Raw genomic sequence first — 14563 nt, 5'->3', positions numbered from 1 at the left:
TAATGAGAATAATTTTATTCTGTGTAGATTAGCATAAATTGGTCATGTTCAGCCACACAAAGTGTAGCCAGATATGGTGTGTTGGGGTTGAATGTTTAAACTTTTTACTTGGGGTGGAAGGGGTGAGGGGAAAGAAGGGATGGGGAAAAAAACACCTTTGTTCTTCACCTTCTAAAGAAAACCTGCTTTTCCTTGTAAGCTATCTGCACTGTTCAGGCCTTACCACTCTACCAAAGCAGCAGTGATCTTCTGAGTTGATCTCTACAGTGGCTTCTCTTGATTTTCGCCAGGACTTGGCTGTGGGTGAGGAAAGTCTGCTTCTTCCACCATTGCTCCTCATATATTAAGAAAGAAAATGTACCCTCTGTGCCCTGTCCACCTAATTCCCAAGCTCCCCCCTCTCCCCTTGGCTGCATTAACTTAGTAACAGTGTTTCTTTTCTCAGGCCTGGCACTAATTATGTACTTGGAGGGCGACCCTCCGAGGGTACCGCCCCATGAACTGCTGTAATTCAGGTCACCTTCTCCAGGACTCATCTCTGTACTTTGTCTATTTTCTCATCTTCTTTCTTCAGGGTAAGCAGCGTTTCCTTCATCCGTTCTGATCCGTAGTACTGTTTTTGCCTTTCCAATTTGCTAGCGTCCTTCCTAGTTGTGGGCCTAATGTGGGGTAGGAGTTGGAAGTTGTAGAAGCAATTAGCACCAGCCTGTGTAATGTTGAACTGTTCTGCTTTTATAGTGGCACTTGCATAATTATCTCTGGCTATGCTGTAGGAAAGGAGGTAAATCTGTTTACTAAGTGGTACAAGCTGAGTAGTAGTAAATGGGTAACTGATACAGAGCTCAAATTAGTGGTGGGTAAACTGTGTTTACCCTCAGCTACATTTTGGTGCAGAGTGTTTATGGTTGACCAGTGAATACCAAAGAGGAGATGGACAAAGAAGTACTGGCACTTCATTTAAGCAAATGTTGCCTCAAGCCTTTTGTCTTTCTCTGCGTTCAAGTCCTCTAAAAACTACCTCGTCTGAATTGTACTTTGGAAATCATGATTAGCTTTCATGATGGCAATTTTTCCTGCTTTTTCTACTGGTTGTTCCTCACCGTGTTCTTACCAGACTGCTTGTCTCCATAGGGTTGCTCTCTGGGGGTCTCTCGTTGTAGTACTAGCTTGCTTTCTTAGTTGTCATGAAGTACTGATGTTCCCAGCTAGCAGGGTTTTCTGTGCCTCGTCTCCACTGTTTAAAAAGTAATTGGAGGTTTCTTGCTTTCGTTTGTGACAAACAAGGAAAGTTGCCAGAAACAGGCATGTTATTCCCTCTCTGCCACATCTATTGACTTAACAACTGTTTCTGCTAATAAAGGGACTGTTGGCTACACATGCATTTCTTCAGTATGCCACAAATCCATACAGGAAGCTTCTATTCTAATAAATGTATGTTTTAATTTTTCTGTATGTAACGTTTTCCTCTAAGGCATATTGCTAGGAAGTTTAATGTATTAACTGATAGGATATTCATTGAGGTTTTAATAACATAAAACATTTAATACTTTTAAATTATAGTAAAATGATGCATGTGTGTGAGCTTTTGTTTTGTGTTTAGTCACACAGTAGTTATTGTATTTATTCAAAACGGGTGGTTTGTGTTTTTTTGCAGGCTGTGGTGGTTCAGATTACTTTGGGTGAGATTTTTGTAATACAGTTGTATTAAATGAAATATGCTTGCAAGCAGTTTAAATTGGATCATCTCATTGTTTTCTTGCTTTTATGTCAGTATGGTAAAGTGTGTGATTTAGGTAACAACTTTAAGAAGATTTTGCACTTAAGGGTGGGCAGGAAAATAACGTTGATTACACCAAGCACTTCATCAACGTGAATTTGAAGTGTTATTTACAGACTTGAGTCAATACAGTTTCTTAACAGTATAGCATATTGAAATAGCCTATTTCATTTTCCTGAAAAAGTAACAAATTGTATCAAAGATTGTTATTATCAAACATATTTTGTCTTGGGTTCAGTATTACTATTTTGCTTGGTAATTCCATGGTTCAAAGACAATATATATATATATATATATATATATATTAACGAAAGCCTTGTTTCCTTTTTCTACCAGGAATAAATCTCATCCTATTGTGAATACTGTTTTCAAGATCATAATCTGGGAGGCCTCTGTTTGAAGTAGGACTAGTTCAAAAGCAGTAGTGTGAATCAGGCAGTAACACAGCTTGCTCTACAAGAACTCTCATTCTCTGGGTGATTTTAAGTGCTCATAAATGAGGAATTAGTAGCCAAGAGCTGCAAGCCCTTCCATTTCACTGAGTGAACATTACAGTGGCTGTTGGACGACATGGCAATGTTGGCAGGAGCAGTGCTCGAGTGTACCTTTCCCAGTGCTCAGTGCTTGGATGGCTCTTGACCGTTCACAGAGCTCCATGCGGTCCCGTAATCAGAAACAGATGTCCTAAATGAAAAGGATGATTAGAGCAATGTTAGTGGTTCAGCTGCTAATGGCAAATTTCTGGCTGTATTTTGATGTTCAGTAGGATATTTTTTTTCCTTTGTTTGCATAAGGAAAACAAATTTTTAAAGAGGTGGTACGCAAGTGTTTATACAGGGTGATAAGCAGTGCGTTATTTTGAAAGATGTCAGTTCTTTATTATAACAATTTTTCTGGAAAATACTTAAGAAAAAGATTTTTAAAGGCCTTTAGGAGTTTTTCTGTGTGTTTTTTTTTTTGTGTGGTTATGTAGGGATCTATGTACATGGGTCTGCACTTGTATATGATTGTAGGAAAGTTCTAAAACCAATGCAACTGTACTGTAGCACAATTTCATTCATGTCTCCAGAAAACAGAATTTTAATTAATATATTTTTTTAAAGTTCCTTGTTTAGTATTTTTCTGGCCTTGAGGAAGGGAGCCCTTTGGGAAGTAAATGTAATGTTTGAATAGATGTTTCTCCATTTCTGTGTACAAGAAAGACAAAAAAAAAACAAAAACAAAAACAGAAAATACCTGTTTATGCAAAGTATCTGTTGATATATTTACTTTAAATTAACAGTGACACATCCTTTTAATAATAACTCTTGTTGATTGTTTTAATGGCATTAGCTTCAGAAAGCAGCGTTATTTGTGAAAGTTTCTGTAATCTTAGGAAGCACTGCAGAAATGTAAGTAGCCAAGCCTAGATTCAGCATCTAGTCAAACTGGTTTCAAATGATGTATATTTCTAGAGGCATGTCTCTTCTCATTTTCTGTCTTCGCCCTTGTACACACTTCATGAATATAGAGATATATCTGGAAATGTCTTTGTTTTGCTATTCATCAGCTCAACATTTCCATACTCATCTTTTCTTAGCCTGCAGTTCTGCTGACTGCCTTAAAAAAACTTTTTACTTCCAACAACTCTGTCTGCCAGAGGTCTCTCTTAATCATTTCTACTGTCTGTCATTCTCTGCCTTTCTGTAATCCTCAGCTTTATTCACCCACAACATTCCAATGAAATCATTCATCTTTAAGGATTTGGTGACCTCCTCCTGGTCAGAAAGAGTAGCTGCCACTCTGACCTTATGCTGTGAGGTATTTCTCAGTGTGTCTGTATTACCTATCCAGTCTGTATCAGGAGTGCGCATTTAAAGTGAATCTCTCCTTAAATCCTTGCTCACTTCATTTTGGCTCACTACATGGAGCTGTCTAGAAGCAGTCCCAACAGGTAATGGGTGTCCAGTCCACAGGACCACAGTAGGACTAAGCTGCAGTTAAAAAAAAGACATTGGAAGTGTACAGTACAGAGCTCAAGTCTTCATAGCCAGCTTATGGTCTACAGATGCATTTCTGCTGCTGTGCACTAATCCAAAGGCAAGTGTGGCCTCTGCTGCTTTGACATCTGTTGCTCCTTGTCCCACTTTTTAAGTCTCACTTACCGTCACTTTCTACATTTGGAGTCTGGTTCACCACTAGCTTGAGCCCAGGTTCACTCAGGTTTGTCTTTCATCCAGCCTTGCACACACCCAAGATTTTTTGCTGTGTTCTCTTGTGGTCCTAAACTGTGCCAGCACTGATCCTGTCTCCACTTTGACTGTCACAACTTCTGCTGTGTTACTGCTGGGATACTTTCCTTGTGAACCATGTATCAGTTGATGGTCTTTCCCATTCTGTCTAGAGGTTGAATGCCATTTCTTTCCTTTGAAGCACCTGCCCAGATACCGTCCTATTAACCCAATGTTTTTGTAAGCCTCTTTCCACTGAGAACTCCAATCTGTCCATTTCATCAACTGCTGTCTCTGTTCACACATCACATCTTAAGTGTATAGTAGTGTCACAGCTGAAGTGTACCAGGATCTCTCTTTGTTTCAGCAAATTAGTAATCCAACCATATCAAAGAGCTTCCTAATTCAGTGAATGTACTCTATATTGTTTCACACGTACTGGAAGTGTGGTGCATTTTTGCTTAGTACTTGTTCCTTTAAGTTTGTCTGCGCTGAAAAAATGCCATCTTCTCGCAGTGTGTTTTTTGTATGTACTAAACGATAGCAGACTTTCCAGTGCACAGTTGTTTTGTTTTTGCTGTTGTTTTGTCATGTTGGCTTTTCTAAGCGTCCTTGTCTGTGGTGAGTGTGCAACTATATCAAGGGAAGTCCATACACTTGTGCATGTGTACATCTTCATGGTATTTCTAGCAACTTACTAGTAATGCCGTTTCAGAAGTTTGATCTTTGCTTGAGAACAAGCAAGTTTCAATATTATGTGGTGTTATTTAGACGTATTGTAACATAATGTTGTTAGGGCAAAAACCTCCTTCTGTTGCCATTAGATTTGCAAACAGATGCTCCTGTGTTGAAGCTTGTATTGTTCAGGAAGCTGGTAAAAGCTCAGCTGAGATTTGGGAGGAATCCTTTTCCTTTCTGAGCTACAGGGGAGCTGCATTTGTTAGCTGCATTTCTATTTGTCTGTTGTACAAGTAGAGCTCTGTATTACCCAGCCTGGCAGCACCAAATACCAACTTTTTTCCAGGTGACTCATTCCTGGGTACAAACTCTGTTTCTGCTGTTTAATTTCAGTCTTCTCTATTTGTTAATTCTAAGGCAGGGCTCTTTCTCTGATAAGCATTGCTGTGTTATATGACTGTAGGAAATCCGTGCTTGTCATGCTGTGAGATGCAAAGTAGGACTGTATCAAAGCATACCACGTGAAAATTTTTGAAACATGACCTTTGTAACCAATTCAGGCAATGAATTGCGTGGAACATATGCCTGCAGAACAGAACGTATACTTGGGCATCTGAGGAGGAGCTCTTAAATTATCTAATTATATTTTTTTAATCTCTTTTTTTATTCTGGATGTATGTTCACATATTTAAATGCAAAATTCACTTACTCCACCCTAGTGAAGACACATGCACACGTACACGCAAGGTGTGTTTTTCATTACCTCACTAAACTACTTAAACAAAACAGATGTGTTTGTTTTTTTTCCCCTTTGGTTTTGCTAATTGCACAGGAAGAATGCTCAGAAAATAATTAACAGTAATCAAATAGAGGAAAAACAAGAGGGGTCACCTGTTGCCATATATGTTTTAGCTGTCTGTTGAAGATGTTTCAAGCTCTCCCCCCCCACCCCCCCAATATCTATTCCACCTCCCATTTTTACCTCACAAGAATGTATATGTTTGTGCAGAGAAGGTATTGAGGAGACGTTAAACTATTTGTTCAAACTAGTTTTGTAGCAGTGTAAAAGAATTTTGAAAGACAATGCCAACTTTTAAAAGAAAAAAAAAAAGGCAGAGCAAAAATGCCAGACTTAAATTTTGGGGCGTATTTAACTAATATGCATTAGCATTAGGATTCCTAATTCTTAATGGAAAAAAAATAGTCATTAATAAAACAGATGTAAATAGTTTTGCTGAACTTTAGTGAAAAAATAGCTTCCTGGAGTGTTTTAATGCTTAGTTAATGCAGTTCTAAAAAGTATTAAAAAGAAGTTATTGAACAATGACATATTAATCACCATATTGTTTTTGTTAACAGTTGTTTTCTCTTGGCTGTGCTGGCGATGGTGCTTGACTATTGGAGGATGTGATAGTAGAGGAATTTTACAGGATTCTCTAAGCAAACCTTATTGTGAGGGGCTATACAGGAGAGATAGGTGTGTTGTGAGGGAAGACCATGTGAATATTGTCATGAGTTGGTCTTCCTTGAATTCTTTTCTGAGTGGAAATTTTGATATGTAACATTTCAGGTATGTTCATTCTGTTATTAGGACTTTGTGTCACGAGCTACAGATTTATTTATTTATTTATTATCCCCTTTATGACATCTGGATTTAGTTATTGGACACTGCCTCACCAGTACAAAGGAGGAAGAATAGGATTTAGAATAATGCAAGCGTACTGGTGTAGGAAAATCAAACATGTACAAGTTACTGTTTTTAGTACACAGTCTGTTGAGTATATACACTTTTGTAAATCTGATAATTCTTTGCTGCTGTCTTTGAAGGTTTTAGGATTTTGATTTACATTACAAAAGTTTAATACACAGAAAAAAAATAGTTCTACAAAGCGGCCCAACAGAGTTGCAGTAGAAACATGGAAGAATTAGGAAGACAGAAGCTTTTTCAGTCTAGCTAAAAGTTGAACAAACAGGCCAAACCTATAAATTTTGTTGAAAAATATGTGTTGACATAGGTTGACCAGTATTTTTTATTGTTTTGCTCTGTATTAGTCCTATTGGTGCACACTTGCCTTCTTTTGTTCTTGGTGGCATTCCCTCCCAGCACTTTCGAACTTTGTGTTACATAATTATACCACCTGTAGTAAACAAGTGACTTGAAGTTATTCATATGAATCTTAAAATATTTTTTTCCCTCTTCTCCCATAAAAACAGATAATATACCTGAGAGAATCACCAGAAGATGTGTACAGGCTTGTATTGGCTGGAAGCGTTTCATATCTTCCTTTCAGGTAAATAATAAGATGTTGGAACTTTTTTTTTTCCTTTTTTCCCCTAAGGTTTTAATATGTGGAAGGTCATGTTTGCTGCCTGATCTTTAAAGTGCAGGCTGCTGAACTGGTAGTTCTGAAGTGTAATGATATAGAAGGTAAAGGAGCCACAGTGCTTGTTTAGCTTTTTGATCTATATTGCTTCCTACTTGGCAGTGTTTTAGTGCTAGTAGTTGATTGTTAAACATCTTAAGTGTGTCTTTTTACCAATGAGGAAATGTATAAAAATACTGGTTTGGTGTTGCTTGACCCTGAGGGAATGTAATCCTAGCTTTTTCAGACCACAAACTTCTCATTGTGGTATGTGCTATGTTGCTGAGAGTAGCAAATAAAGTCGATCCATAGCATGGAGGGACAACTTCATTAGTTCTTCCAAAACAGAGTGTTAAAAAAGTTGGACCAAACTAGCATTCTATTGTCTGTCTCAATATGCAGAAAATGGACAAAAAAAAATTAGAAGGCAAGTTTAGTGTCCAAGTATATTGTTAAGGGATGATTAGTTCAGTACTTTCTTTTTTGTCTGTTTTAGCACTCTTGCCAAGAGCTGTGTTTTTCAAGATTTGAATTTCCTTTACTTACCTCTCCCACTACCCCAGCTGCCACAGTACAAATGTATAGTGGAACCTCTGTTTAATAATTTACATACCTCCATCATCCCATTTCTCTTTTTAATTCAATTTTTCATATTTGCAGGACAAAATAAGTCCTCAAGGAGATCCAGAAGATTTGTGTTTCTTAAAATCCTAAAGATGTATGTGGATATCTGAGATAGTAGCTTTTCATTCAGGTCATACAGTCTTCCCAAATCCCCAGATCATCACTTTGATAGCACTACTGAATAAAAATGCAAAGATGTGTTATGCAATTAAAATTATTAAGAGTTGACTTATGAAGCCCCCAGGATAAAGCAGACAGTATGCTGAAGTGTCTGAGAGTTTTACCATTTTCTTGAATTTACTAGTACAATTAAACCAAATGTAGGAATTTGGATTTCATGAATGATCAACTGAGAGGTTGCTCTGGGCTCTGTTCACATCAGATCATCTTCATCTCTGCAAAGAAAAACAGTATCTTGCCATAGAATAATAAAAAAGACGTGTAATTGCTACTTCTGTCACAATCAATAGGAAAGCTTGTTAGCAGCTGGCAAAGAATGTTTTTCATTTACCTGGATGGGGTTCTGTTATTTCCTTCACCTGCTGACTTTTTTTTTCCACCTTCACAGTGATTGGTTAGGGAGAAAAAGGTATAGATGAAGTGGAGAGGCAGCCATTCAGGTTCTTCAGTTCTTCCTTCTCTCAGCTTAAATGGAATATTACTTACTTTTAATGTAATATTAATGATTCTCTCTTTCTTGATAAGAGCTGCATGGTTACAGAAGTAGGTGTTCTGCCAGGACATATATTATCTGATATATATTCACATTAAATTTATTTTTAAGTGACTGTAGTATTCCTGCAGAATACTTATTATGCAGTGCTTATCCAGTAACGGCCATGTACCAAGAACATGCTATTCTTGTATCAAGAAGGTTTAAAAAGCAGTAGTTGAAAGAAAGGGCTTTGTTGAAAACCATTTTCTCAAGTTTAAGCATAAACTATTTTATGCCTCTTAACAAAAAGTCTTTTCATGCATTTATACAAATGTGTATCTCGACAGACATATTAAGAAGATGCTCTTTACATATATATAAAATAATGCATGTGTGCAGCATCTTTTTTCTTTTAGACAGAATTTGAAGAAAAAAATGACAGTGTATTACAACTTGACTTTTTTGCAAATGAACTTCTGCAGAAAACGTTAAGAGTGTATATTTTAAATATTTAAACATTAGCTTTTGCCATAAGGAGTTCTTCCTGTTTTTCAGATATGTGTGTTCTTTGACATTTGAATTGAACATATCACTTTTTCTGAGAAGTATAGCTGGAATAATCTTAGTTTTTAATCTGTTATCATAATGCATTTTATATCTTATTGTTATAAGATATAAGGCAGGGAAAGTGAAATAATTATCTGACAATTATGTTTGTTATAATAGAGACTATATTGAAGCTATCTTTTAAAGTTGTTTTAGAGAACTGTCTTTTAATTGTGTTCACTTGGATTAAAATGGGAAAATTTAACAGTTTTGGATATCCTACGTTACAGGGATGCTTCATTTGGTACTTGCAGTTTTCATCTAACGTTGCTGGACTGTTTTCATGCAATAAGCAAGGTAAGTAGAACATTTTCTTATTGCAAAAGGTCAGTTAAATATTTCTCTGCCAGAAGAGAAGACTCAGGAAGTTAGGAGCCAAATAGAGCTGTACAGTGGCAGATTTTCTGATTGTTGTCTACCTTATTATGTATTATGCATTGTAACAAAATTTCTAGATAAAGCATCTGTAGAAGTGAACTGATATCATATCTAATCAAATAGCAAAGTTTTTAAAGAGGAAATTTCGAGTTTTATATAGGTAATCTTCTCAGGACAGTCATTTGCAGCTCTAATCTGTAAGAGTTGTGTGACAGGTTTATCAAATGGCCCTCTGATACTACATTTTAGGCTGGATATTTCCTTTGGAGGAGGTTTTGAATCGCTTATCGATAATTTTTTTTTTTTTGGGGGGGGGGGGGGGTTCAGGACACTTTCAGTATGTACTAATGACTTGTAGTTTTGCTTCAGTAACATAAATACAACAAACGTTAAAAGGTGTGTGGTTTGCTTTTTAACCACAAATTATCATAATAGAATGTCTTATTGCGGTACAGTGGTTACATAATGTGGCATTTCAGGACAGGGAAAATTTGTTTACATTCTTTTTTGTCTGTATGAATAAGGAAATGTGAAATGGGGAATTCTGCAGGTCTCCATCCCATCACTTTTTTTTGAGGGAGGGTTGGAGGGGGTCATCTCTACCAAATACTGTTGTTTCTATTGAATAAACTTGCAGATTTTCATTTTTTTGTTTGTTTGTTTTGCATGTTTTGACTTTGGCTGCTTTGTTGGTAGTGATGAATTGCTATTCTTTCCAGTACTGGCGAGCAGCAAAGAAAACCACAGAGGGATATACAGTGAAAGAGGAGATTAGAATGTAATATTTAAAATATCTGGGGATTTGAGATTGTCTGTGTTTGCTCTTTCTGACTTTACAAGTGGGTAAACTGCCAGTTACACAAATGTGTACATTTTTATACTATATTAAATATAATGGCTGTGGATAATTATGGGGCATCAGGGACCACACTAATGTCTGCTAAGGACTGTGAACATAGTCTGTCTGTAGCCAATTTTAAATTAGTGAAGATATTAGAATTCTAATGAGGTAGAATATAATTCATGCACCAAATATTTATAATGCTTGAATGCAAACTTCAGAATGTACCCATATTTTAAATAGGTATTTTTTGCCAGTTATTTTTCACTGGCATTTTGTACTGATAGCAGTAATAAAAAGACAATACTTATTTAGTATGGAATTTTGTAGTGATTCAGTGCAAACAGAAAGACCTTTTTGTCTAACTTCACTTACATTAAAATTTACAAATTTGTTTTGCACTAAGAGTCAGTTGTTCTGTATGTTTTCAAACAAATGAAGAGATCTTGTAAAGCGTAGAACAGGTATTAAGGGGTGTTTGGTACACTAACACAGATAAACTGCCCTCATTGGTAAGATGTTGTCATGTTAAAAGTTATATTCTGAATTTTAGGCTTTGCAGTGTGATTTTCTGAATTTCGATGTGTTTGATGTAAATGAATATGAGCATTATGAGGTAAGTATTCAGTATCAGTCTTCTGATTCATTTGCTGTTATTAATGTTAAGATAATTGTTTATAATATAATGTGCTATTTATTTTGTAGTATTAGGTTTCATTTTTGTTTTACCTCTTTAAACTATGATCGTTAAATAACGGTGCATGGTCAGAGAGAGCGTATTAAGTCAGATTTAAGCATAGTCAGCCTCACACATGGGGTAAAAGCAGAAACCAGAATTGAAATAAAAACTTTTTTTTTTTCACATTTTTATTAAAGCCCTGAAAAATGATGGGGAAGTGGGAATTTGTTCCTTGGCCGTTTCTTAGAGGTCTTGCATATTCTGGAGCAATCATGATGAGAAACTTGAGGGCATACAAGTCCAAGTCTATCTGACTTCCAGAAAGCAGATAAAGTATGTATATATGAGCTCATGGCAAAGGTATAGCAGCACTTTTTGAGGAGAAGAAGATAGGACTTGGAAACTCCAAGACTACAAAATTCACTCGGGACATGGGAAACTAATATGAATAAAAAAGAGTACAATGTTTGACTACGTGCACTGTTAGAAATACAAAATTACTAGTTATCTGTAAAGAGAAAATCGGGTGTTTTTAGAATCTAAAAAATCATGATCTAAATAGTGAAGAGAAATAAGGTGAGGTCATAATTTAGTAACCTATAAACATTTTAAACTTGGAAGTTGCCTTTCATCTAAGGACACCAACTGCATTGTTCTAAAGCTGTAATTTAGAAAAAGGAGAACACAAGAGGAGTGAGGTTCCAAACAAGTGACATCCTCTTGATGAAATAAAAAGCAGGCAACTAACATGCTTCCTTTGGCAAAAATTGTACATCATTTCTATCTAGCATGTATTTTGAAACAATAAGGAAAAGGCTGAAAATACAGGGATAATGATAAACCAAGCATTTTCTCTTGACAGAGAGCAGAAAATGGAGATTTTAACTGGATAATACCAAACAAATTCATTGCCTTCAGTGGACCTCATTCAAGAAGTAAAATTGAAAATGGTATGCTTAAAAAAGGAGGTGGGGGACACAAGCCCACTGCTTTCTTAGCTGGTTGTTATCAGTAAGAACAAGCTTTAAAAATTGTTCCTGAAACAGTGTGTTTTTTCCTTGGATCTTTTTCTTTTATAAGAACCCTGACAGTAAAATTTTAATGCTTGGTTTAATTGTATCTGATCTAGGTGATTATGTTAAAATTCCATTTTCAGTTAGTCTATTTCTTTCTGTTGAATATGAGTTTTATTTTGAAAGTGTTTTCATCTGTTGCTTTTGAGTCTTCATTTACATATTTTCTGTTTGAGCCTTATTTTCCTTTATATTTCCTTCCTTTTTTTTTTTCTAACAGGCTATCCCCACCATGCTCCAGAAGCTTATTTCCCATACTTCAGGAAACACAAGGTCACCACTATAATACGCCTCAACAAAAAAATGTATGATGCTAAACGTTTCACAGATGCTGGATTTGAGCATTTTGACCTATTCTTTGCTGATGGAAGCACACCTAGTGATACTATAGTTAAAACATTTCTAAATATTTGTGAAAATGCTGAAGGTGTCATAGCTGTTCACTGCAAAGGTATAGTGTGCAAACAATTTATATTATAAATAATGCTTATATATTATGCAGTTTCTGGGATATTTCCCACTATAACTCTGTTATATCTAGTTGCTGGCAACATTGCCAAGCAGAAGATTTTCTATGCAAATTCTGTCTGTGCTTTATTCTGCTTTTTGTCTTCTAATTTTTTAAATTCCAGGAAAATCTTTCCAGCTGTTTCCAAGAACGAGGCTGGGGAAAGTGAGCTTGCCAATATTAACAGCTCTTTCTGCTAGGAAGTGCTAAGACTTTCAAAAGATTCTTCTGAGCAGGAATTTCAATTATGGCAAGGTTTATAGGTCTTTCTGACAATATGTGGTATAAATACATTGTAAATTTTTGAAAATACCAGTATACTAGCTATACTAGCTGCACTGTTCTTTGGACCAGGCATTCGGAGCATGCCCAATGCAGCTAGCGTAGAGGGTTTCTGAGAGAGAGCGATTTCTGTGGTTCTAGAGGAACTATGTTTGCCTTTCCACACCTGATAATAGTGTGATTGAAGGAGAAAGGTGAATTCTTAAAGCATTTGCCTGGGACCTGCAAAGACTGAATTTTTGTTACTGGATCTGCCATTCACTTGCAGCATGTTTAATAGTTTTAATAGATTATACTGTGAAGTACAGTTGGTGAAACAGCTTTTTGACTGTTGTACATAAGTGCATATTTTTACTCTCCACCAAGGTGTGAAATCTGTGTATACCACTTAATTGATTAGCAGTGGTACAACTACTTTGTTTTCATTCAGATGAAGATGTTCAAGATGTCCTCTGATATTTGTCATGATAATAATGTCTAGACTACCTTACAGTCTTCAGCCTCCTATTAGTCTTGAGAAAGAGTAGAATGATGTAGCCTGTTCTTAAAGCTGGGCAAGGTAAAGGAAATGCTGTGCAGTTGTCTTGGCTGTTCAGCTATACTGAAGTTTCTACATGTGTGTTCCGTGGATTCTTAAATGAGGGGATTTGATGCATGGTTTGACATTTACAGCAAGTGGTCGAGTGGGGGAGCCACTGAGCTGTCTATCTTCCTTCTCATGTTTGTCAAGGTAAATAGTACTGTTTCTAGGGCCGTGTGAAAAGTTTTCTTATTCTGGATTATTCCAGCCTGTGTTGGCTAGTGCTCAAACTTGCTTATTGCAAAATGTAGGTTTTCCTTCTGAACCAAAAAAAAGAGTTTAGTTAAAGGAAGGATTGGAAGAACAGCTGGCTTTAGTGCAAGTCACGATGAATTTGTAATTAAAATGCTTTGAGAATTCTGTGAAAAGATAAAAACATCTACATGCCTATTTAGTGTATTGCCTGTATATTTTGATGTATATCTCTGTGTGCATGTGTGTCTGTGTGTGTAAATATACCTGTAAAGTCACTAGCTTTGGAAGGTTATCTTACTAAAATACGTGAACAATGTGTTAGTAACCATGTCTATGGGAATAAAAGAATTGAAAAGGTAAGTTTTACTTACTGAGTTTTATTAGTAAGAGGTTTGTCTAATAAAACAGGCAGTTAATTATTTGTCTGAGTAACAATGTCTGTAGCTACAGCAGATTCCAAATGAAAATAAGTATATAAAATAAACCATTCTTTTATCTTACACAGCTGGTCTTGGACGAACTGGCACACTTATTGCCTGTTATATTATGAAGCACTATCGGATGACAGCTGCTGAAACTATTGCCTGGATCAGAATAAATAGACCTGGTTCAGTGATTGGACCACAACAACACTTCCTGATGGAGTAAGTAGATTAAGTTGATTTAAAAATTGAGTTAGATACCTTTTTTTTTTTTTTTTTTTTTTTTTTGTACCCTTAAAATCTTTGTTGTTAATTTGTTGGTTTTGGGGATTATTTTTCTATACCATGATAGGAAACAGGCAGAACTTTGGACAGAAGGGGATATCTTCCGTGCAAAGTTGAGAGGAAACCGTAAAATTGCTGTAACAAGAATCTTGTCGGGGGTAGATGATATTTCAATTAATGATACTAGAAACAGAAGAATGATCCGAAAGGACATTGAACTGGTAAGCATCTGAATATTGTGCTTTTGTAAAAGTTGTAAATGCTTTTGAGGATCTCTTAGTATCTGAACAAACCTGTGGGTACAGTAAAACTTTGTTATTGGATTCTTCTTCTGTTTTCCCTTTTTGTACCAAGAGATTTGCAAGTAAAAAAAGATACGGATAGTGGTTACAGAAAATGAAGGTCAG

The 14563-nt window shown here is 36.1% G+C and overlaps 1 protein-coding gene across 7 annotated transcripts in view; it reads left to right on the top strand.

Annotated features, from left to right (window-relative positions):
* CDC14B (cell division cycle 14B) overlaps positions 1 to 14563 on the top strand; it is a 46132-nt gene that overhangs the window by 14831 nt on the left and 16738 nt on the right. For all 7 annotated transcript variants that reach the window (XM_068667915.1, XM_068667914.1, XM_068667910.1 and 4 more), the window contains exons 5-11: positions 6880 to 6956; positions 9144 to 9210; positions 10686 to 10748; positions 11674 to 11761; positions 12105 to 12335; positions 13955 to 14093; positions 14224 to 14377. In XM_068667915.1, coding sequence (XP_068524016.1) covers positions 6880 to 6956; positions 9144 to 9210; positions 10686 to 10748; positions 11674 to 11761; positions 12105 to 12335; positions 13955 to 14093; positions 14224 to 14377 — 819 coding nt within the window. The remainder of the gene's footprint in view (positions 1 to 6879; positions 6957 to 9143; positions 9211 to 10685; positions 10749 to 11673; positions 11762 to 12104; positions 12336 to 13954; positions 14094 to 14223; positions 14378 to 14563) is intronic.

Source organism: Anas acuta, chromosome Z (genome assembly GCF_963932015.1).
Source record: "Anas acuta chromosome Z, bAnaAcu1.1, whole genome shotgun sequence".
NCBI lineage: Eukaryota > Metazoa > Chordata > Aves > Anseriformes > Anatidae > Anas > Anas acuta.
The sequence above is the reverse complement of the archived record's forward strand: the minus strand, read 5'-3'. Positions and strand labels throughout refer to the sequence as shown.